This window comes from Schistocerca americana, chromosome 9 (assembly GCF_021461395.2).
Source record: "Schistocerca americana isolate TAMUIC-IGC-003095 chromosome 9, iqSchAmer2.1, whole genome shotgun sequence".
In the NCBI taxonomy this organism is placed as follows: domain Eukaryota; kingdom Metazoa; phylum Arthropoda; class Insecta; order Orthoptera; family Acrididae; genus Schistocerca; species Schistocerca americana.
The window spans coordinates 145,913,404-145,939,257 of record NC_060127.1 but is presented as its reverse complement, the minus strand read 5'-3'; the positions used below and the strand labels follow the sequence as shown (position 1 = coordinate 145,939,257).

Genomic DNA, 25,854 nt, shown 5'->3' with positions numbered 1-25,854 from the left:
CGGTCGATCAGAGAAACCGCATTCTCCGGCACTAAACTGTGTATGCATTCTCACTTACAAGGGAACCTCCCCATCGCACCCCCATCAGATTAAGTTATATAAGTTGGCACAGTGGATAGGCCTTGAAAAACTGAACACAGATCAATCGAGAAAACAGGAAGAAGTTGTGTGGAACTATGAAAAAAAATAAGCAAAAGATGCAAACTGAGTAGTCTATGGGAAAGATAGGCAACATCAAGGATAGTATCAGCACAGCAGCGCCGTGGTCCCGTGGTTAGCGTGAGCAGCTGGCGAACAAGGAGTCCTTGGTTCAAGTCTTCCCTCGAGTGAAATTTTTTATTTTCGGACAATTATCAAAGTTCAGGCACTCACACATAATCAACTTCGCTCTCCAAAATTCCAGGACATGTTCAGATTTGCTTGGACATATGCAGGATTTGACGGTCTACACACGGAAAAATTTGAAAACGTTAAAAACATGTTTTGACAGAGCACAGGGAAAACTGTGCGACTGCGAAACTGTTGCATTCATTTGTTGCAGTGTATGTGACAAACTCTTATGTTTCCATCACTTTCTTGGGAGTGATTATCACATTCACAAGAAAACCTAAATCGGGCAAGGTAGAAGAATGTTTTTACCCATTCGCCAAGTGTACAAGTTAGGTGGGTAGACAACATACTCCTGCCATGTGACGCACATGCCACCACCAGCGTCGTATAGAATATATCAGACGTGTTTCCTGTGGAGGAATCGCTTGACCTATGACCTTGCGATGTTTTCGGTTCCCATTGGAGGGGCACGTCCTTTCGTCTACTAATCGCACGGTTTTGCGGTGCGGAAGCAAAACACAGACACTAAACTTATTACAGTGAACAGAGACGTCAATGAACGGCCTATCCAATCTGGGGGGGGGGGGGGGCGGTGCGATGGGGAGGTTCCCTTGTTAGGAACCGCAAATGCAGCTTGGGAATACGACCTGAAGTAAAAGTACACATGTTTTTCACACGAAAGAAAATAGTGTTGAATTTGATTTTCACATTTTTATTCAATAATTTTACTCATTGTTTAACACGATTTGGTGAAGGGTAGCCGCGGACCCCGTAGAAAGAGCTGGCGGACCCCACACGTTGAGAAGCCCTGCGCTAGGCTTTTAATATTATTATTATTATTATTATTATTATGTTTTCGGCTACCGTCTTCTCTATCTTGCTTTCCCTCAAAGAATTGCGTTATAACTGACATTTTATGATAAAGGTGACGTGTTTGTGATACATCTTCAATGTGCCGTTGTCTTGAAATGGCATACTGCAAGTTATTGCCAAAATTAATGGTGTCTGCTGTTCAAGTCCTAGAGTATGTACATCTATAGAGTGAGCATAGTCGACTGCGCTTGTTCTCAACTTCAAACCGGAGCAGTCACGTGATCTTGGAACGACGCTGCTTGCCTACAATTTGCGTTAATAGCGAAAGTTGAATACTACACACATTCATTTTGTTTTATATACATTTCCGCAAGTTTGAGTTTTAGTGACAGCTATGGTGCAGTATTGTTGCTGCTGCGGATGTAAAGAGAAGTATGTGAAACGAGGACGTAACTTCTCATAGGTATGCACAACCAATGTATAACTGTAAATACCATATTGACATAAGGCATTTTATATGTTGAAAAATGTCGTGACGCGGTATTGTGAAGTCTTGTATTGTAGAGATAATTTCTGCTAGTTTATGGTCATTTGTTTACGAGACAAGTGCCACATAAATCTGCAATGAGTCTGAGTAAACTGCCAGTCAATGTATACATACTGGTACACGTCCATGCACAGATAGTTTTGGAAATTAGTGATAATTTCCTGTGGGACCCAACTGCAGACGTGCCCGAGGGAGGATTCGAACCTCCGACGGTGGGAGCCGCGCGGACCGTGGGAAGGTTCCTCTAGACCGAGCGGCTACCCCGTGCGGGGTACACAGGTAAAATTTATGCATAACAGTCTGACAAATTTCCTCGACTTCAAGCAGGTTCTCAAGCCTTGTGTGTATCTAAGTATCTTTGCGTGTGACGGTTTCCTATTGTGACAGTGTAACGCAACTAATTAGAGCAGATTCGACAACATGATTCAGTGCAACACAAAACTTATAAAATTATTGTTGGCTGGCACTTCTTTTATTATTCCAGAATTCGTGCACTGACCCTGTATTATTTATTTTTGTGCGTAGTGTATGGTTTTATCTTTCTGTTGAGATGGCGAAAAAATGTTATAGTTATTTTACTTGTCTACAAAAAGCAGATATGTAGAAAGAAAAACCGAAAATAATAATGACAAGCATGTGCTGCAAATCGCTTACCATATTTATTGTAACAGTTTCATAGTTCCAAATGCATTGTTTTTTCGCGACACTTCGGCGCCGTCTAAAGTATCATTGTAACGCAATTAACGGACATTCGACAATATGAATAAGTGCAACAGAAAAAGTAAAAAAAAAATTTGAAACTAAAAAAATGTTGGCAGACACTGCATATCTCGTTACCGAAAAAACGCAAATAAAGTGGAATCGGAGCTATGATTCCGTGGCGAAAATGTTGTCTGTAACGCTTATAGAAAGTTTCATGGTACTCAGAAGGTGATCTGCCTGTAGCAGCGAAGGATATCGCTCAAAATGCAAGAGCTATACGTGCTAAAATGCGCCTCCCCAGAATCAAATTACTCGAGCTGCAGGCAGTGGCGGATACATATGGAGCCGCCCCCCCCTCCCCCACACCTTTTCCGGGGCCACAGCATTGCCACCCGCGCCGCCTTCTGACATTGATTGTCCTATTGAGTAATTAACCAATTTGCCAGGAAGAATAGGCGCACAGAATTCATCATATAAGGAAGTGAACCATGACTATAACTTTTTTATATCATAAGATGGCATTGTCTTCTGTATGTGTATAATGTTTAAATAATACTTTCATAAACTTTGCATGTGACGTGATTATTTTTTTATTACGGTAAAAGTAAAGGTAGCTCAAGATATCTTCAGCGCTCCCTCCTTGAGGTTTTTCTGTATCCGCCACTGGCTGCATGAGATGTTGCGGACAGAAGTCTCTGGGCATCCGAACGCTTACTCCATAGATATCTATCTACGATATCAAGTCTAAGAAGGAACACCACTACGGTCTAATAGTCTCTGGCCCTAAACGGAAGTTGTATAATTCTTTCGTTAACGTACACTGACGAGAAAAAATATTTTGACACCTGCTTAATAGCTTGTTTGCGCGTCTTCGGAACGAAATATATCACTGATTCTTTGAATCACGGATCCGACAGTTTGTTGGTAGGTTTGTTGAAGCATGTCCCATTAGATGCGTACGCACAGGTCACGTAATAAGCGTAAATAAGGGGCCGCTGATTCGGGTAAGCGGCGATGGCGGCCGATAATGAGCCAGATGGATTCCATAGGTCTTACATCAGGCGAATTTGGTCGCCGAGACATCAACGTTGCCTTCACTATAATGCTCCTCAAACCACTGTAGCACGGTTCTGGCTCCGAGACACGGACAATTATACAGCTGAAACATGACATCGCCGTCGGGGAATGAATACCGCTGGTCCCTTGCAAGTGCAGGGGAATGCCTCCCGTAGCTCCCACCAGCCTGTGTCCGTCTCACGCTGCACGTTTCGAGCCACCTCCACCTCGATGGCGACGTCTGTGGAGACGACTATCGACCTAGTGCAACAAATACGTGATTCGCCCAAAGAACCGACATGTTTCCATTGAGCGACGGCCGACTCCGACGGCCCGTGTGCAATGCAAATATAACTAGCGATGTCGTTAGGTCAACATGTGAACACGTAAGGGTAGTCCGCTGCGGAGCTCCACATTCAACAACGCACAATGAACGGTGTGCTCCGAAACACGTGCTCTTTCGGGCGAGATGCCGCTGATCACCATCTATCCTATTTTACAGAACAGACACCCCTCCGAACCCCACGTTCCGCGAACGGTCGTGGACGTCCAACTATTTAGCGCCCAGTTGTAGCACTATCACGTGAACGTTCGACCAGCCTCGACGATTTCGAGATACTCGTCCACAGGCTCTGCATAATAGGTCTAATAATCTGTCCTTTGACAAAGTCGCCTATCTCAATGGATTTCCCCATTTGCAGCCCATATCTTCGCTAGGGTGACCCCCCTCCCGAGCCGTCTCTGTGCGCTTTGTGCCTGCATGTCACCAGGCGGCATCCATCCTCGCGGTGGGGCAGTATTCATAATGCTTTGGCTTATCGGTATATAATGCATGGCAAACAGCGGTGTTTTCGTTGAAACATACTATGGTAATCAAGAAAATATTAAGCTAGTACGTTATAGCAGATAAACAGAAGCTGTATACCAAAACTGACGAGGCAGCTTCCTCACTAATTTTATCAATTAAATCATAGCATTACCGTGAATATTCAGCAGCATAGTCACTGTTCATTTTAATACAGTTCCTACGATTTTGTAGTATTTCGTTAATGCGTACTCTGACTCGGCCCACAATAATGAGGATTCTCTTTCTTGATGGAATCTAACAGAGCAAAATGAATAAAGGAATGACTTACCAGGGGACACGCAGTTCTATTGCATTGTTTAACGCAGCGCAGTGGGGCGGCCGTGATAACACTGAATGGGGGGTGCGAGTAAGCGAGCTTTTCAAAAAGAAAAAAAAAAAAATGAACTCATAAACTGATTCATTTACTGAAAGTAAAGCAAAACAGAATACTTCTGACGTAATAAAAAATTACAATTCACGTTTTCTCTTATATAAAGTGCTTATAAACAGGGTTGTTATCATTACTGCGTAGTGCTTTAAATAGTTGACTTTTCAATACTAAATTAAAAATAAGTTTTCTAATTATTAGTGACTCCCTCGGACCTGCCGTCGAGGGCAAAGTTTTTCGAAGGAGGCTTCAGTATTAGAGATAGACAGTCTGAGTTCTTTTTCTATGTTTAGCTGAAATTAAAATTTGGATTCAAAGCAGCCAACGCAGAAAATCCGGTTTCGCAAAGGTAGGATGTTGAAAATGGTAATACTGTAGGAAATACCCTTATTTTCAGTGCAGAAAACTCATCAATCCACGCTGCCAAAACTTCAAAAAACTATTTATTACTAAGATGTCTTTTGACTTCGCCACTTGCCGTGAAGTCTACGAAGAAATCTTCTTCGGCAGTTGAGATGCCTTGGGGAGTATTTTCGCGCGTTCCCTGTAGGACAGGGAGGAATACAGGTCCACCGATTCCGGTTTTTTCATTGTAGCTAAACGGTGTTGCGAAATAGCTATCAATTTCCTTGTCTTCGTAATTTATATGTTTTGGCGTCAAAATGCTCGAAACAGAGAATGGGGGGGGGGGGGGGGATGTAAATTATGACTGAAAATTGGATCGCGAATACTGAAAGGCTGAGATACGCTGGTTTAATGATAATGGCACCCTCTTGGGTAAAATATCCAGGAAGTAAAACAGTCCCCCAATCGGATCTCTAGGCTGGGGCTACCCAGCGGGTGTTGTCACCAGGCAAAACGTTTTCTGTAGATACTTGCCGAATTTGTAACATTGTGCAGAAGAACTCCTCCATAGCCGGTCCCAAGCCTGGTTGAGAAAGGAGGAGGGGGAGGAGTAACACCTCGTTACAAAACCTTGGTTCACCTGGCCCGGGTGGCAGGGATACGGTGAAGACCTCAACGACAGCGAAGACGGAGAAGATGGGCTCCAGTACGGCGGAGCTGGCGGAAGAGGCACCTTTTCTCTTTGGGTACAAAAAGAGTACATGTAGCGACTGAACCCCAGAGGGGCGGCTACAGACAGCGTCTGACTCATGGTGAGCGGCTGACTTTAGGTTGGGAATCCTACTGCCTATGTGGAAAGCAACGGGAAACTACCACATTACATTCCCAAGCAGTATATGGTATGTCTCTCCATGTGAAAGATTCCAGAGTTAAAACTTCCCCTCATTCGGATCTCCGGGAGGGGAACACATTGAGAGTAGACATATTTTGAAAGGAAGAAAGGGACAGTGAAAGGAGGAAAGATACGGATCGGAACATGGAATGTGAGAACACTTCTGCAAGCAGGAAAGCTAGAGAATGCAAAACAGGAGATGAAAAGGAACAGATTAGATGCCCTCGGTTTGTGTGAAATGAGATGGGGAGAGAATGGGGAGATAGAAAGTGGAGATTATAAACTCTTTTACTCAGGGGAAATCAAGAGTGGTGAAAACGGAGTAGGAATATTGATAGGGCGAAAGTTGAAAAATAAGGTAATGAAGGTACAATATATTGATGGAAGACTGATGATGATACGACTGAAGGGTAGTTCAAACGATTTGGTATTAATACAGGTATATATGCCAACCAGCCCGCACAGAGATGAGGAAGTGGAAGAATATTTTGAGAAAATACAAGAACTCACCGAGAAAGAAAATAGAAATGCCTGCATTACCATCATGGGGGACTGGAATGCAGTGGTGGGTGAAGGAAGAGATGAAGATACAGTTGGAAAATTTGGATTAGGAATAAGAAATGAGAGAGATGAACGACTAATTAGTTTCTGTAAAGAAAATTCATTAGCAGTGGGTAACACATTATGTGAACACCACGAAAGGAGACGTTACACATGGATATCAAATTTGAATAGGGAAAGATATCAGCTGGACTACATCCTGATACAAAAAAGACCACAAATTCAGACCACAACCTAGTAATCGGAGAAATACAAGTGAAGTTCAAAATAAGTGTGGAGAGGTAAACCAAAGGAAAGACTAAACATACAAAGACTCAAAGAGGTAGGAAAGGCATCAGATTTGGAGAACAGATTTATGGAAAAATGGCAAAGAGGTAGTGTGGATGAAAGTGTCAATGACAAGTGGATAAAAATGAGGGAAGGACCCATGGACTCTGCCAAAGAAGTACTAGGAATTAGAGTATCCCAAAGCACCGGGAAGGAATGGATAACAGAAAACATGTTGAAAAAGATGATAGAGCGCAGAAAGTGGAAAAGTGTAGAAACTGAAGAAGGCAAAAAGAGGTACAGGAAACTGAATAATGAATTAAGCAGAGAAACTGAAGAAGCAAGAGAAAAATGGATGAAACAGAAATGCGAAGAAATAGAGAAAATGGAGAGAGGGGGAAAGTATGAATGATGTATAGACTGGCAAGTGAGATAGTTTTTGAACGTAAAAGAAAGAGGAATAATATGGAAATAGAAAGAGCGGATGGTACTCTAGCAGAAGAACAGATGGCAAGAATATATTGAATGTCTTTGCAAGGGGGATGAAATGCAAAGCGAAATTAAGGTTGAAGAGGAGCAATATGTGCCGGAAGGTGGAAAGGAATTTACCATCTTGGAAGCAGAAGTAGAAAAGGCGCTGAAGGAGATGAAGAATAGGAAGGCATGTGGAATAGATGATTTGCCAGCAGAACTGTTGAAGAGTCTGGGAAACAAGGCAAGAAAAGAAATGGTCTACCTCTGTAAAGAGATATATGACAAAGGGAAATGGCCTGAGGACTTTGCTGCAACAGTTATGATACCAATAGAGAAAAAGAGAAACACTAAAAAATGTGAAGAGCACCGAACCATCAGTCTAATTTCTCATGCAGCTAAAGTCTTGCTGAGAGTGTTGAATAGAAGGTTATATGGCAAGCTGGATAGAGGGATTGCAGAGGAGCAGTTCGGATTTAGAAGAGGAAAAGGAACAAGAGATACTATTTGCCTGCTACGAACTATAGGGGAAAGATATATGGAAAAGGGTAGAGAAATCTTTGCTGTTTTTATAGATTTAGAAAAGGCTTTTGACAGAGTTAAGTGGAAGAAGCTGATGGATATCTTGAACAGGAAAGGAGTAGATTGGAAAGAGAGACGACTGATACAGAATCTATATTTACACCAAAAAGTAAGGATAAGGATTGGAAATGAAATGCCGGAAGGAAGGAAGCAGCATTGGACGAGGTGTTAGACAAGGTTGTTGCCTTTCCCCACTGTTGTTTAACGTATAACTTAAAAGAGAATTGTTGCGAAAAGCTTAGATTGTTGCGAAAAGCTTACATGGGAAAAGAGGAATTTGAATTGGTGGAAAGAGAATAGAATGTGTAAGATTTGCTGATGACATGGTATTAGTGGCAGAAAATGAGCGGACAGTGAATAACATGCTCAAAGATCTGAATGAAGCTTGTGTGGAATATGGGATGCAAATAAACACAGCAAAAACAAAGAGTATCGTCATCAGTACAAGACGCAGACTGTCCAATATTAAAATAGGACAATCTACCATTAGCCAAATAAGTGAATTTAAATATCTCGGAAGCACAATAACTGAAGACTTGAGATGTCACCAGGAGGTGAAAACTCGAATTGCCATGGCGAAGGAGGCATTCAACAGAAAGAGGAGATTCTTATGTGGCAAATTAGTTACAGGACTAAGGAAAAGGCTTGGCAAATGTTTTGTCTGGAGTATGGCACTATATGGGGCAGCAACATGGACACTGAGACGAGAAGATGAAAAAAGGTTAGAAGCATTTGAGATGTGGATGTGGAGGAGAATGGAGAGAATAAGCTGGATGGAAAGAGTGAGTAATGAGAGAGTATTGGAAAGGGTTGGTGAGAGAAGATGTCTGCTGAAGGTTGTAAGAGAAAGGAAAAAGAACTGGTTGGGACATTCATTGAGAAGGGAGTGCTTGCTAGTACATGCTTTGGAGGATTGGTTTGTGGGAGAAGACTGAGAGGAAGACGACATAAAGGGACGAGGAAATTATGCAGACCTGAAGAGGATGGCAGAAGACCGGACAGCCTGGAGAACTACCACGTGAAAACCTGCCTTTAGGCAGAACACTGATGATGATGATTATGATGATGTGCAGAAGTTGGTTGGTCTGGAGATTAAGGGGACCAATTGCAAGGTTATCAGTGTGTGAGGAAGTCAAACGTGGACAATTCAGTTCCCGTAAGAAGAAAATAGAGGCTTCTGGAAAGCGGCGCTACAGAAAGATGGCAAAGATTAGAAGAAAACAAATAAGGAAGCTTGGAGTGTGGAATGCTAGATTCCCTAATCAGGTGTTGGTGGACCTACGTGAGTGCCAAGTTAAAGCACACCTAGCGTCGCAACAGAGCAAAGAACTAGTTGTTGCCCAATCAAGGAATGTGAAGGATGGGTGATAAGTACACGAATAGATACAACTTGTTGAGTTTCGGGGTGCAGACAGCGCAACTAAACAGACGTTAGTAGTTCTGAAGTTAAAGGCAGCTATGCGGAGAACCCCTAATACACGGGGAGTATGTGCCGGAAACCATGGGCCAGTGCAATACCTAGGAATCGAGAGAAACTAAGAATACATATGCAGGACAAATGAGAAACTTATAGAAATGCTGCACTGCTGTGACATTCTGTACATATATGCACATTGTGGTGTCACCACCAGACACCACACTTGCTAGGTGGTAGCCTTTAAATCGGCCGCGGTCCATTAGTATACGTCGGACCCGCGTGTCGCCACTGTCAGTGATAGCAGACCGAGCGCCACCACACGGCAGGTCTAGAGAGACGTACTGGCACTCGCCCCAGTTGTACAGCCGACTTTGCTAGCGACGCCACACTGACAAATACGCTCTCATTTGCCGAGACGATAGTTAGCATAGCCTTCAGCTAAGTCAATTGCTACGACCTAGCAAGGCGCCATCACCAAGTTATATTGAGATGATAATACTGTATCAACAAGACCAATGTTCACCAATCATGGATTAAAGTTAAGTATTTCAGAAGCTACGTACTTTTCTTTATAGCATTCATTACGTATCCTGTTTCAGACCTCACGCCAGCCTGTGTGAGTTTAAGCGCGTGCCTTTCGGCTTCCTCTCATTGTGTCTAGGCTGTCTTGTCTAGACACAACACACATAATCTGAATAAACCAAGAGTCATGCTTCTGATATCATTCATTAACTACAACTGCAGCAAAATCACTTCGTAGCCCTCATATAGCAACCCTTGCAGTTCATTAAACCTGCCATGACGTGTAGTGTCAACAGCGAGGTGGTGTTATGGTATGGGAGTGCTCTTCGTGGTTAGGGTGTGGTTCCCTTATTGCACTTAAGAAGCGCTAAATGCGGAAGAGTATGAACACATTATGCAGGAGACGATGTTTGCTTGTTATCAGCACGATAACGCACCATTTCAACCTGTGATGTAATCGGTTATGGACAGCATTCTTGAAATGGACTGGCTTACTCACAGTCCCGACCTGAACCCTTCGGGAAGAATGGGCTGCTATTCCTCCACATCTAGACACCTCATTACAAGTGTCCCCAGCTGAGTTCAAGGCATTATAAAGGTGATGGATGGACACACCCCATACTAATGTTCACCAAAAGTTGTTGTTGTTGTTGTTGTTGTGGTCTTCAGTCCTGAAACTGGTTTGATGCAGCTCTCCATGCTACTCTATCCTGTGCAAGCTCCTTCATCTCCCAGTACCTACTGCAACCTACATCCTTCTGAATCTGCTTAGTGTATTCATCTCTTGGTCTCCCTCTACGATTTTTACCCTCCACGCTGCCCTCCAATGCTAAATTTGTGACCCCTTGATGCCTCAGGACATGTCCTACCAACCGATCCCTTCTTCCAGTCAAGTTGTGCCACAAACTCCTCTTCTCCCCAATCCTATTCAATACCTCCTCATTACTTATGTGATCTACCCACCTAATCTTCAAAATTCTTCTGTAGCACCACATTTCGAAAGCTTCTATTCTCTTCTTGTCCAAACTACTTACTGTCCATGATTCACTTCCATACATGGCTACACTCCATACAAATACTTTCAGAAATGACTTCCTGACGTTAAAATCTATACTCGATGTTAACAAATTTCTCTTCTTCAGAAATGTTTTCCTTGCCATTGCCAGTCTACATTTTATATCCTCTCTACTTCGACCATCATCAGTTATTTTGCTCCCCAAATAGCAAAACTCCTTTACTACTTTAAGTGTCTCATTTCTTAATCTAATTCCCTCAGCATCACCCGACAGAATTCGACTACATTCCATTGTCCTCGTTTTGCTTTTGTTGATGTTCATCTTATATCCTCCTTTCAAGACACTGTCCTATTCCATTCAACTGCTTTTCCAAGTTCTTTGCCGTCTCTGACAGAATTACAATGTCATCGGCGAACCTCAAAGTTTTTATTTCTTCTCCCTGGACCTTAATACCTACTCCAAATTTTTCTTTTGTTTCCTTTACTGCTTGCTCAATATAAAGATTGAATAACAACGGGGAGAGGCTACAACCCTGTCTCACTCCCTTCCCAACCACTGCTTCCCTTTCATGCCCCTCGACTCTTATAACTGCCATCTGGTTTCCGTACAAATTGTAAATAGCCTTTCGCTCTCTGTATTTTACCCCTGCCACGTTTAGAATTTGAAAGAGAGTATTCCAGTCAACATTGTCAAAAGCTTTCTCTAAGTCTACAAATGCTAGAAATGTAGGTTTGCCTTTCCTTAATCCTTCTTCTAAGATAAGTCGTAAGGTCAGTATTGCCTGACGTGTTCCAACATTTCTACGGAATCCAAACTGATCTTCCCCGAGGTCGGCTTCTACCAGTTTTTCCATTCGTCTGTAAAGAATTCGCGTTAGTATTTTGCAGCTGTGACTCATTAAACTGATAGTTCGATACTTTTCACATCCGTCAACACACTAAAAGCTGTCCGGGTTATTTTGATCAATTGGAGCGCGCGCGCGCGAGTGTGTGTGTGTGTGTGTGTGTGTGTGTGTGTGTGTGTGTGTGTGTGTGTGTGTGTGGGCGCGCGCGCGCGCGCGTGCGCCTATATTAGACACTCCTGGAAATGGAAAAAAGAACACATTGACACCGGTGTGTCAGACCCACCATACTTGCTCCGGACACTGCGAGAGGGCTGTACAAGCAATGATCACACGCACGGCACAGCGGACACACCAGGAACCGCGGTGTTGGCCGTCGAATGGCGCTAGCTGCGCAGCATTTGTGCACCGACGCCGTCAGTGTCAGCCAGTTTGCCGTGGCATACGGAGCTCCATCGCAGTCTTTAAAACTGGTAGCATGCCGCGACAGCGTGGACGTGAACCGTATGTGCAGTTGACGGACTTTGAGCGAGGGCGTATAGTGGGCATGCGGGAGGCCGGGTGGACGTACCGCCGAATTGCTCAACACGTGGGGCGTGAGGTCTCCACAGTACATCGATGTTGTCGCCAGTGGTCGGCGGAAGGTGCACGTGCCCGTCGACCTGGGACCGGACCGCAGCGACGCACGGATGCACGCCAAGACCGTAGGATCCTACGCAGTGCCGTAGGGGACCGCACCGCCACTTCCCAGCAAATTAGGGACACTGTTGCTCCTGGGGTATCGGCGAGGACCATTCGCAACCGTCTCCATGAAGCTGGGCTACGGTCCCGCACACCGTTAGGCCGTCTTCCGCTCACGCCCCAACATCGTGCAGCCCGCCTCCAGTGGTGCAGCGACAGGCGTGAATGGAGGGACGAATGGAGACGTGTCGTCTTCAGCGATGAGAGTCGCTTCTGCCTTGGTGCCAATGATGGTCGTATGCGTGTTTGGCGCCGTGCAGGTGAGCGCCACAATCAGGACTGCATACGACCGAGGCACACAGGGCCAACACCAGGCATCATTGTGTGGGGAGCGATCTCCTACACTGGCCGTACACCACTGGTGATCGTCGAGGGGACACTGAATAGTGCACGGTACATCCAAACCGTCATCGAACCCATCGTTCTACCATTCCTAGACCGGCAAGGGAACTTGCTGTTCCAACAGGACAATGCACGTCCGCATGTATCCCGTGCCACCCAACGTGCTCTAGAAGGTGTAAGTCAACTACCCTGGCCAGCAAGATCTCCGGATCTGTCCCGCATTGAGCATGTTTGGGACTGGATGAAGCGTCGCCTCACGCGGTCCGCACGTCCAGCACGAACGCTGGTCCAACTGAGGCGCCAGGTGGAAATGGCATGGCAAGCCGTTCCACAGGACTACATCCAGCATCTCTACGATCGTCTCCATGGGAGAATAGCAGCCTGCATTGCTGCGAAAGGTGGATATACACTGTACTAGTGCCGACATTGTGCATGCTCTGTTGCCTGTGTCTATGTGCCTGTGGTTCTGTCAGTGTGATCATGTGATGTATTTGACCCCAGGAATGTGTCAATAAAGTTTCCCCTTCCTGGGACAATGAATTCACGGTGTTCTTATTTCAATTTCCAGGAGTGTATATGTGACAAACGTATGCGAGCGAATGATAAGGTTTTGTGGGCGTACAACAGGCCTATGAGAGCGAAGGTGCAGGCTCAGGCAAAGGATTAATTAAGAGCAAGATAACTGCCACGTGATCACAGAGCAACTGGTTGGTACTCACGTGGGGTTCTTGAAGGGCACCTCGCGGCCGCTGGGGTCGGTCCAGCGCAGCTGCGAGATGAGGTTCTTGTTGGTGACGTTGGGCTTGCACGTGAGCAGCATGCTGCGCCCGATCGGCTTGGTCTGGTTCTCGCTGTTGGGCAGGATCTCCAGCCCCGCGCTCTGGGCCCAGGCACCTGCAACACCCGGATACAGGCGCAGCTTTAGATCCCACAGCCGGGACACACACTATTATAATTTAACGTAGACGAGTGGGAAAGACAATCGTTTAATGTTCGAATACACTATTAGCAGTGTGCCGCTTGACGTAGTCACGCCGCGCCGGTTAAATATCTGCGTTAAGTTGCAAAGGGATGTGAACAGAAAGCGCGTGTAAGGATAGTAGTACAGAAGGTGAATGGTCGGTTTTTTTAGACAATTCTCGTAAAGTGCAGCTCATTTATAAACGGGACCGTATGCAGAACTCTATTGCGAAATATTCTTGGGTCCTGCGAATCTTTGTGATCGCTAGGGCCCGGATTTTAATTACCTAAAAAACCAGTGAAATATGCAAGCATTTATGACCTAAAACTTACATAAATACGACCTTAAAAATAAAATATGACTTAATAGAAGTCTATTTAAAGCGTTCTTGTTTGTTTATTTAATTTTTTATTCGCCATAAAGTAATACAAAATTCACTTCTCAAAATATTGTAAGTATAGTTCTTTCTTTCAGTAGGGTTTGGGGCTAATTTGCACCTATTTTTTGAATGGCTGAATGTTTTATTTTCTAAACACAAAGTACAGTGGAAAAATCATCTATCGAAATAGTAAAACAATGTTTATATTTCTACATAGTATTTAAAGCGTTTCACATTATTTAATACCGTATGTCAATCTGCAAAGCTGCACTGGATCCCAAGGTGCATTTTCAGGTTTTCCATAGTCAAACATTTACGGTTGTCGCTGAGGATAGTTTTGTACCTGGAAAAGCTCCTCTCCACTTCACGAGACGTCACTGGAGCGTATTTGAAGGCAGCCAGGCGGGAGTTCAGCTTCGTTTCAGTATCTTAAAATGTTGTGGCATTCCCTGAATGACTGTCGCTAATTTTGCACAGTGTAGAATATCCAGGATTTCGTTGGAGAACACTTTGCAATTTGGTTCTCACTTTGGCAGCCACACGACCACTTGCTCGACCCAACTCACTCTGCACATGTTGCACAATACTCAGGGCCCCCCCCCCCATAGCTGAGTGCCAACAGCTTCCAGTCGTTTGATGGCTTTTGATATGACTGAAAAATTGGCGTTGATGTATGCCAAGTTTCGAGACAATGTATCTGTAAAAACTTCTTTCACAATTCTGATAGCACTTGATTCATCGCTATCAAGCTCACAGAAGATTGTCTTTATTTGGGTGTAGTTGGTGCAGTGATACTCAGCAGCATTAAACCAAGAACCCCATCGTGTAAGAAAAGGTTTAGGTGCGAGGGGCGTTGAAGGTGCTTGTTCCTTGAATTTCTGCACCCTTAGCGGAGCCTTCACATGGATTTTCTTGCCACACGAAATTAATTTGTACACGTCAGGGTAATTTGATCGCACCTCTTCGACAACACTGTGCAACGCATGTGCAAGGCAAGTGGCGTACACCATACTGGGGTAGAGAATCTGAAGCCCTTTGGCTGCTTTAGCCATATATGAAGCACCATCTGTTACAAGTAGCAAAACGCTCTCTATTTTCATACCATTCGACCACAGTAGCTTCAGAGAGTTGTCAAACAAAACTGCAATCGTCGAATTGTTTACTCTATCGAGAGCTTCACACGTTAGTAGGAACATATCTCCAGGGCCATCAACATTTGCAATACAGGGTGTTACAAAAAGGTACGGCCAAACTTTCAGGAAACATTCCTCACACTCAAATAAAGAAAAGATGTTATGTGGACATGTGTCCGGAAACGCTTAATTTCCATGTTAGAGCTCATTTTAGTTTCGTCAGTATGTATTGTACTTCCTCGATTCACCGCCAGTTGGCCCAACTGAAGGAAGGTAATGTTGCTTCGGTGCTTGTGTTGACATGCGACTCATTGCTCTACAGTACTAGCATCAAGAACATCAGTACGTAGCATCAACAGGTTAGTGTTCATCACGAACGTGGTTTTGCAGTCATTGCAATGTTTACAAATGCGGAGTTGGCAGATGCCCATTTGATGTATGGATTAGCACGGGGCAATAGCCGTGGCGCGGTACGTTTGTATAGAGACAGATTTCCAGAACAAAGGTGTCCCGACAGGAAGACGTTCGAAGCAATTGATCGGCGCCTTAGGGAGCACGGAACATTCCAGCCTATGACTCGCAACTGGGGAAGACCTAGAACGACGAGGACACCTGCAATGGACGAGGCAATTCTTCGTGCAGTTGACGATAACCCTAATGTCAGCGTCAGAGAAGTTGCTGCTGTACAAGGTAACGTTGACCACGTCACTGCATGGAGAGTGCTACGGGGGGACCAGTTGTTTCCATGCCGTGTACAACGTGTGCAGGCACTATCAGCAGCTGATTGGCCTCCACGGGTACACTTCTGCGAATGGTTCATCCAACAAAGTGTCAATCCTCATTTCAGTGCAAATTGTCTCTTTACGGATGGGGCTTCACTCCAACGTGATCAAATTGTAAATTTTCACAATCAACATGTGTGGGCTGACGACAATCCGCACGCAATTGCGCAATCACGTCATCAACACAGATTTTCTGTGAACGTTTGGGCAGGCATTGTTGGTGATGTCTCGATTGGGCCCCATGTTCCTCCACATACGCTCAATGGAGCACGTTATCATGATTTCATACGGGATACTCTACCTGTGCTGCTAGAACATGTGCCTTTACAAGTACGACACAACATGTGGTTCATGCACGATGGAGCTCCTGCACATTTCAGTCGAAGTGTTCGTACGCTTCTCAACAACAGATTCGGTGACCGATGGATTGGTAGAGGCGGACCAATTCCATGGCCTCCACGCTCTCCTGACCTCAACCCTCTTGACTTTCATTTATGGGGGCATTTGAAAGCTCTTGTATACGCAACCCCGATACCAAATGTAGAGACTCTTCGTGCTCGCATTGTGGACGGCTGTGATACAATACGCCATTTTCCAGGGCTGCATCAGCGCATCAGGGATTCCATGCGACGGAGGGTGGATGCATGTATCCTCGCTGACGGAGGACATTTTGAACATTTCCTGTAACAAAGTGTTTGAAGTCACACTGATACGTTCTGTTGCTGTGTGTTTCCATTCCATCATTAATGTGATTTGAAGAGAAGTAATAAAATGAGGTCTAACATGGAAAGTAAGCGTTTCCGGACACATGTCCACATAACATATTTTCTTTCTTTGTGTGTGAGGAATAAGTTTGGCCGTATCTTTTTGTAACACCCTGTATATCGGCCACTAATATGCGTAGTTTCATCTATCGACAGCCAGATCTTTTGATCAGCAATAGTAGGCCTAATGAGTATTTTGTTGAGCACATCATTGTAGCATACGGATAAATAGTTCTTTCTCAGTGTAGATTCATCTGAACTGGATGTGTTGTGTACTTCTCCAACAACCGTCTGAAGTGTGGATTCTTTAGCTTTTCCAATGGGATGTTGCAGGACACCATCACCTGTCTGTTCAAGTAACAGCGTTTGCCTGCTGTTATTTTCAGCACTTCGTTTCACACAGCTGCTGTGTTTAGCGGTATTACAGTGTTGCACATTAAAGCGTTTTTCTGTACTAACTTTAACTTCACACAGTTTACAAAATAATATTTTCCCATCAGTACTAAAGAACTTCTCTCCAAATTCTCGAACATATCCTCGCAACTTCACGCTGTCGGAGCAATTTGCTTTAGGCTTGTTGAACAAGGCAAAGGCTGTATTCAAACTGGTTACTGGGAACACATGTGCGACTGCGATGATTATTACGGCAGAAACCGCCTTTGTTGGCTCTGAGAGCGTATTGTCGACTCTGCGCAACAATGTTTCATGTTCGCGAAACGACTGTTGTGGTACACCGAATTTCTGCTACAGTCCTGAGAAATAAAGCTGCGTACTAATTTATCTGCTTATCTTTCATAATAGCATGTTAAATATTGTCTCGTGAGCAACATATTCATTTTCTTATTCGTGTGTCTCGTAAGATACGTGAAAAACGGTATATGCATTTTTGGAAAAGGTGACGGGAATATGACCTATTATATTAAAAGTTAGCCGCAATATGACCTATTACTAAAATTTGTTGAAATATGACTTTATTTTAGGGTGACCAAATTATTTTCTGTGAAAACCGGGACACATTCACCCAGGTGTCAATGGACACCTCATTCCACATGTACCCAGGTTTCTTAATTTGAAATATTAATGTTTTGTTGACACATTGTGGTTGGTTCAAATGGCTCTGAGCACTATGGGACTTAAAAGCTGAGGTCATCAGTCCCCTAGAACTTAGAACTACTTAAACCTAACTAACCTAAGGACATCACACACATCCGAGGCAGGATTCGAACCTGCGACGTAGCGGTCGCGCGGTTCCAGACTGAAGCGCCTAGAACCGCTCGTCCACTCAGGCCGGCGATACATTTTGTTAACCCGATTATTATAACTAATAAGAGGATACAAAAGATTGATATAATCTAGATTATCCGTATAATTAATGACATTTAATAAACGTATACAGTGATAAAGAAATGTATTACGATTTTACAAAATTTTGCAGCCATTCAACTTTTAATCAATAAATATTAACATGAGCTTTAATATTACTGAGCACTTTTTGATGGGAATGACTGTCCTTGGAGAAAAGGGTATTTTTCACTGCCTCCAGCCTTCTTGATCATGTCTTTGTTCTTTGAGACACAGTGATAAAACTCGGCACAATCCATTTTGTAGTTGTACTGGATCTGCAGGATTGCTTCAAGAGAGTCCACCTCCATTCTGTTTCTTTCATCAGTTCACTGGATATTCATGAACGAAAATATTCTTTCCACATTGGCATTATGGGCTGGGATAGCAAAGAAATACCTTGCAATTATTACCAGCTTTTAAAAAAACTCACCCACTTCTCATGACATTCCAATGGTGATTTTTTTTTTTTTTTTTCATTCCACTTGTGAAGACTTACTTCAACAAAATTTGTCAGTATGCCGAACTGATCAAAGAGAATGGAATCACCGATTTCAATCTCTTTACTCTTCAAATAAGAAACTGTCTCTTCAACACTTTGCCATTTTGGCACTCTCTTCAGTAACATCCAATCAAACACCGGCGATGAGGGTAAATCCGAGGCGCTCCACTTGCTGAGATATTCTACACAAGTGTCATAAAACTTGTTAACTTCTTCTCTAAAACTCCTTTCCGCTGCTTCTGATACTTCTGCTATTTTAAGGGCAGATTTAACATTAAAAGAAATGACCTGCTGTTCTCTCCTCTTAGTAACTGTTTCCAGAGTATTTTTCAAAATATCATTTACCTCTATTACACTTTTCGTGCTTCCCTCAATTTCCTTTATCTCATGCTGCTAAGCTGACTGTGAATGAATCATAAGTAGGCTTTACTTAAGGGGTTACTGAGAAACTGAATCAATATTTTTGGGGCTTTGTCTTCATTTAGGAAAAAATCTTTTAACGGTTCAAACAGGCGGATTACTCTTTCAACTGCTGGAAACAGTGATAACCAGCGAGTTTTCGAGTGACACATTACATTCATATATTAAATTTCCACATAATCACATAACTCTTTAAGCCTCTCTGTTCTAACAGTATATATGTAAAAGTGTGAGTATACCTTCAGGACGATAGTTTTAACATCACAGCTTTAACTGTCAGCAAATGTCTGCACGCTATTCTATAAAACATGTGCAGGGCACCCTATGCCTTCAATGTTTTCATGCAATGTTGCCTCTAATTTGGCAAATACGTTGCATTTGCCTTGTTTTTTAGTTCTTGCTGAACTAAACTTTTTTGCAATGGAAGAATCATCAAACATAATGCTGTTAAGCTTATTAGTACAATCACTAGATCTATAAGTTTGGTGATGTTTTACGGTGTGGCAGGCTAGTGTAAGCTCGGCTGCTCGAACTTTCGTCTCCTCACTTGACTGATGTTTCACAAAATAATTTTGTAAAGTTTTACTGCAGCTCGGTGCACTGTATCTGTTAACGCGTTTCTTTGACCTGATGTGATCAACTATGTCGGAACGTCCACCATGACTTATACTAATAAAACAGTTACATACAGAACACACTTCTTCGTAATCAAAACGGCCTTTCTTAATGGAATTCCATTCCTTGGAATAACAGTCTCTGAACGTGCAGGCACGTTCCGGCATTGCGTTTCACAGTACTGCAGCAATAATACCACTAACATGAGAAGAAACAAAAGCACCTGGACACCTATTAGTAGACGACCCTTCGTCTTTACGGCGCCTTGAACTCTGCTGGGGATACTTGCAATGAGGCGTCTGCGTGTCTGCAGAGGAACGGCAATCCTTTCTTCTTCGAGAGTCGAAGCTAGAAAAGGTACTGGCGTTGGACGCTGAGGGCTGGAGTGAACTCGACGTTCTAACTCATCTCAAAGGTGTTCCACTGGCAAACGTAGGCTTCCGCGGCCGTTGTCACAGTCAACAAAATTCTTCAAGGTATGTGACCGACGTTTCGGCCATTTTCAACAGTGACTGTCAGACTACCCTTACCTCCCATCACAGTTATTCTTCAGCTGCTGCGTAGTTGAAACAATTCGGCCACCAATCACGCACTATTGTAAACTAACACATCTGGGGCGCTAAATGAAAGCTAAATAGTTCCTTCTACACCTACATCTACATCCATACTCCGCAAGCCGCCTGACGGTGTGTGGCGGGGGGTACCTTGAGTACCTCTATCGGTTCTCCCTTCTATTCCAGTCTCGTATTGTTCGTAGAAAGAAAGATTGTCGGTATGCTTCTGTGTGGGCTCTAATCTAAAAATGGCTCTGAGCACTATGGGACTTAACATCTATGGTCATCAGTCCCCTAGAACTGAGAACTACTTAAACCTAACTAACCTAAGGACATCACAGAACACCCAGTCATCACGAGGCAGAGAGGGCTCTAATCTCTCTGATTTTATCCTCGTGGTCTCTTCGCGAGATATACGTAGGAGGGAGCAATATACTGCTTGACCCTTCGGTGAAGGTATGTTCTCGAAACTTCAACGAAAGCCCGTACCGAGCTACTGAGCGTCTCTCCTGCAGAGTCTTCCACTGGAGTTTATCTATCATCTCCGTAACGCTTTCGCGATTACTAAATGATCCTGTAACGAAGCGCGCTGCTCTCCTTTGGATCTTCTCTATCTCTTCTATCAACCCTATCTGGTACGGATTCCACACTGCTGAGCAGTATTCAAGAAGCGGACGAACAAGCGTACTGTAACCTACTTCCTTTGTTTTCGGATTGCATTTTCTTAGGATTGTTCCAATGAATCTCAGTCTGGCATCTGCTTTACCGACGATCAACTTTATATGATCATTCCATTTTAAATCACTCCTAATGCGTACTCCCAGATAATTTATGGAATTAACTGCTTCCAGTTGCTGATCTGCTATTTTGTAGCTAAATTATAAGGGATCTATCTTTCTATGTATTCGCAGCACATTACACTTGTCTACACTGAGATTCAATTGCCATTCCCTGCACAATGCGTCAATTCGCTGCAGATCCTCCTGCATTTCAGTACAATTTTCCATTGTTACAACGTCTCGATATACCACAGCATCATACGCAAAAAGCCTCAGTGAACTTCCGATGTCATCCACAAGGTCATTTATGTATATTGTGAATAGCGGTCCTACGACACTCCCCTGCGGCACACCTGAAATCACTCTTTCTTCGGAAGACTTCTCTCCATTGAGAATGACATGCTGCGTTCTGTTATCTAGGAACTCTTCAATCCAATCACACGATTGGTCTGATAGTCCATATGCTCTTACTTTGATCATTAAACGACTGTGGGGAACTGTATCGAACGCCTTGCGGAAGTCAAGAAACACGGCATCTACCTGTGAACCCATGTCTATGGCCCTGTTGAGTCTCGTGGACTAATAGCGCGAGCTGGGTTTCACATGACCGTCTTTTTCGAAACCCATGCTGATTCCTACAGAGTAGATTTCTAGCCTACAGAAAAGTCATTATACTCGAACATAATACGTGTTCCAAAATTCTACAACTGATCGACGTTAGAGATATAGGTCTATAGTTCTGCACATCTGTTCGACGTCCCTTCTTGAAAACGGGGATGACCTGTGCCCTTTTCCAATCCTTAGGAACGCTACGCTCTTCTAGAGACCTACGGTACACCGCTTCACTAATAAAGTGTTTGCGCTTCTCCATCAAACAGCTCCTCAATTTGCCTCACAAGGGCTGGGTGCTCCCCGCTTGCTAACAGCGCAGACCGGAAGGTCACCCTTCCAAGACACCGACAGCGCCTATCTTCGGTGATCTGACGGGAACCGGTGTTACCACTGCGGCAAGGCCGTTGGCGTGTTTCTGCCTTACATGTGTTAACTGTGTACTCCTAATTTCTGTCTTTAGCTCGTACATGACACTAACCCACATACCATAACAGCAGCTCCTGACAAGGGAACCTCCCCATCGCACCCCCCTCAGATTTAGTTATAAGTTGGCACAGTGGATAGGCCTTGAAAAACTGAACACAGATCAATCGAGAAAACAGGAAGAAGTTGTGTGGAACTATGAAAAAATAAGCAAAATATACAAACTGAGTAGTCCATGTGCAAGATAGGCAACATCAAGGAGAGTGTGAGCTCAGGAGCTCCGTGGTCCCGTGGTTAGCGTCAGCAGCTGCGCAACGAACAGGTCTTTGGTTCAAGTCTTCCCTCGAGTGAAAAGTTTACTTTCTTTATTTTCGCAAAGTTATGATCTGTCCGTTCGTTCATTGACGTCTCTGTTTACTGTAATAAGTTTAGTGTATGTGATTTGCGACCGCACCGCAAAACCGTGCGATTAGTAGACGAAAGGACGTGCCTCTCCGATGGGAACCGAAAACATTTGATCGCAAGGTCATAGGTCAACCGATTCCTCCACAGGAAAACACGTCTGATATATTCTATACGACACTGGTGACGGCATGTGCGTCACATGACAGGAATATGTTGTCGACCCACTTAACTTGTACATTTGGCGAATGGGTAAAAAGATCCCTTGCCCGATTTAGGTTTTGTTGTGGATGCGATAATCACTCCCAAAAGACGGACAGATAATAATTGTCTGAAAATTAAAAATTAAATTTTCCACTTGAGGGAAGACTTGATCCAAGGACCTCTCGTTCCGCAGCCGCTCACGCTCACGCTCACCTCACACTCTCCTTGGTGTTGCATATCTTGCGCATGGACTACTCAGTTTGTATGTTTTGCTTATGTTTTTCATAGTTCCAACAACTTCTTCCTGTTCTCTCGATTGATCTGTGTTCAGTTTTTCGAGGCCTATCCACTGTGCCAACTTATAACTAAATCTGAGGGGGGTGCGATGGGGAGGTTCCCTTGTGAGTACTTCACTGTTGGCACTACACATGATGGTAAGTATCCCTTCTATTGCACTGCTACTGGATAATACGTCGTGATTCACTCTCTCCTAATCCTCTGGCGTCGCTCATTGAACCAACCCCGCCGCGCGGGATTAGCCCAGCGGTCTAAGGCGCTGCAGTCACGGACCCTGCGGCTGGTCCCGGCGAAGATTTAAAGTCCTCCCTCGGACATGGGTGTGTGTGTTTGTCCTTAGGATAATTTAAATTAAGTAGTGTGTAAGCTTAGGGACTGATGACATTAGCAGTTAAGTCCCTTAAGATTTCACACACATTTGAACCATCCCAAACGTCGATTTGGACCGAAAAGAAACCATTAGACCTGTTACAGATATTGATGAGTCTTAGATATTTTGACGAGAAGCCTTTCCTGAGCACCTGGCTACCGGCTTTTCATGCGACTTGTTGTTTTGGAGGGCGGAGAACCACAGCCAAACTTCGACATTTTTTCAAAGAAAATTCCGCACTGGCTGTATGAATGATTTTTATTAAATTGCGACCGGTTTCGCACCACTTGTCGGTGCATCCTCAGGCAATCTTTACAGAAGACGGCATTAATTTACATTACCAAGTATGATACCGAACCTTTCACAAATTGTAATGAGTCTGCTATGTCATTTAATGTTCGTTTACGTAGGTGGGCCAAACGTACAGAGAAGTTCGATTATACCGACCCGTTTTTGGTTAGTCATTGGTCGCGTGCGAAGTTCATTGAGAAGTACTGGGAAGCGTTTCAGCAAAATCGGAAGGAACGTCGCGAGCTATCGCATTGTGAATTGTATTCCAATTTCGGCCAGTCAGTCAGGCCGTGTCCGCTGCCGCGTGGCTCCTCTCAACTTGCACGGCATGTTCTGTTATGTTTACATGGCCCTAATTCCGTTGTTTGTTCATGCTAATGTTCCGCTTTTCCTCGTTCGTGTTTAGGGGAGTTTTATCAGCATCGTATTTTGTTTTTATTTTCTAGGTCATTGCCGCTCCCATCATTTAAAAAAAAAATTTAAAAAGATTTTTAAATTTTAACTACCGCTTTCACCAGATGACGGTATATTGGACGTGAATAGTGGGGAGTGGCTACAGTGCAATGTTCAACGTTACTGTATTGTAAATAGCGTATGTGAGTACTTTCTTGTTTCATTCAAAAAACTGGCTATTTAAAAGTTTAATTTACACCTCAGAATTGGGGGATCGAATAGTTTATACGAGCTGTTATTATATTATTTTTTGTACAGACTGCCTGAGGATGCACCGATAAGTGGTGCGAAACCGGTCGCAGCTTTAATAAAAATCATTCATACAGCCAGTGCGGAATTTTCTTTAAAAAATTTTCATGTGACTGCCTGTAGGTTCCGAGAAAATCGATATTGAAATTTTATGCGTACGCCCTGTACGTGTAGCATTTGCCATGTTTCGACCTAGACAACGTAGTGCAGCGGGAAGGCTCACGGTTACCACGCTGGCTGTGTGGTTTCAAATCCTCGCCGTCTACTTCTTCTTTCTACAGTTTCATCGCACAGAATACTATTTATTAGTATATGTCATGAAAAATTACACAAAAATAAACATTTTCGCCGTAATAATTTCACTAATGTATCAACTATTACAGCAAACTTTCTTCAAATGTGTTCCGTTTGTCGCAGAATATATTGAAGAATCGTCGTACTCGGTATCGGACTAGATCAGAATTCCGGATGCTATTTGCCGTAGAAGCAACCGAAACACAAAGTCGTAGAGCACCACGCACTTTTAATTACAGCTACTGCCTTGCAAGCAAACGGATTTTTCAGAAAATATACCGGAAAAAAACAGTTCGTTTTGATTCAAAAAGATTGTTCTTTCTTCGATCAACCTCGATGCGAACAACGCGTATTTGATGATTCCTGTGAAAGCAGGTGCACAAACTGATGAAGAATTAGAGAATGTACTTTTATGGATCTTTTCCTAGACGCGATGAAGCAGCAATCAAAAAAGAAATCACAAGCACGATTTATAGCCCGCAAAAACTTCTCATAAGCTAGGGTCCGTCGCATGAAAAGCCGCCAGCCTCGCTAGGACGAGTTCCTCTACAACATAACTATGCTGAATGAAAATCCATGATTAACACGCCTCATTGTCCCCTTACGAGTATAAAAATGTCTAGCTTCGAGGAGCCGCTCAACCACTGTACCCAATACCTTTTAAGTCCCTGCGCACAGTCACTGTACTCAATGGACTGCTGGTAGCAAGCGTCAATCCTTTCAAGCGATTTTTACAACCACCCTCCCCAATTATCGACGATCTCTGTGTATCAGTGCATGAGGTCTACTCGGTCTTGGGTTACCTGCGTTTCCACTTCACAGTTACATCACAGACAGTCGAATTGGGCAGCTTTAGAGGGGCCATATGTCCCTGACAGGGTTGTTACTCTGGTGACACGCGATGACTAGCATGCGTTTGAAGTCGCTGAGCGCTCCTGGCTGAGGCATTCTGCTGTCACCGCCCCCTCCACTGACCACACAAGGCTACCCGCCTGATTTTATTCTGCGCATCCGCCTCTCGTACCATCTAGTGGTCAGTTCCGTATTACATAGGCGTTTCCGGACAGTTTTGATCAGATAACGAATATAAAACCCGTATTTACTACGACGCTGGCAGCGGACTACTAGATTCAGCGCCGCGCCTTTCAGCTCGAGGTGTTTCGGCGCCGCTGCCTCGTCTTCGGCAAGTGTGTGAAGTTGAGCAGTGGCAGCTGTGTTTGGCGCCGGATGCTGTTCATTTGCAGCGCGGCAGTCCGGCACGCAGGGACCGAGTGCAGCACACGAGCACGTCCCACGGGTATCCCCGCTCCCGACACGCAAGCCGACCCACATACACCCCAGTGTAGATT

The 25,854-nt window shown here is 44.0% G+C and overlaps 1 protein-coding gene across 4 annotated transcripts in view; it reads right to left on the bottom strand.

Annotated features, from left to right (window-relative positions):
• Positions 1-25,854, bottom strand: part of LOC124551302 (fasciclin-2) — a 913,050-nt gene that overhangs the window by 143,706 nt on the left and 743,490 nt on the right. For all 4 annotated transcript variants that reach the window (XM_047126311.1, XM_047126312.1, XM_047126313.1 and 1 more), the window contains exon 3: positions 13,400-13,574. In XM_047126311.1, the coding sequence (XP_046982267.1) occupies positions 13,400-13,574 (175 nt within the window). The remainder of the gene's footprint in view (positions 1-13,399; positions 13,575-25,854) is intronic.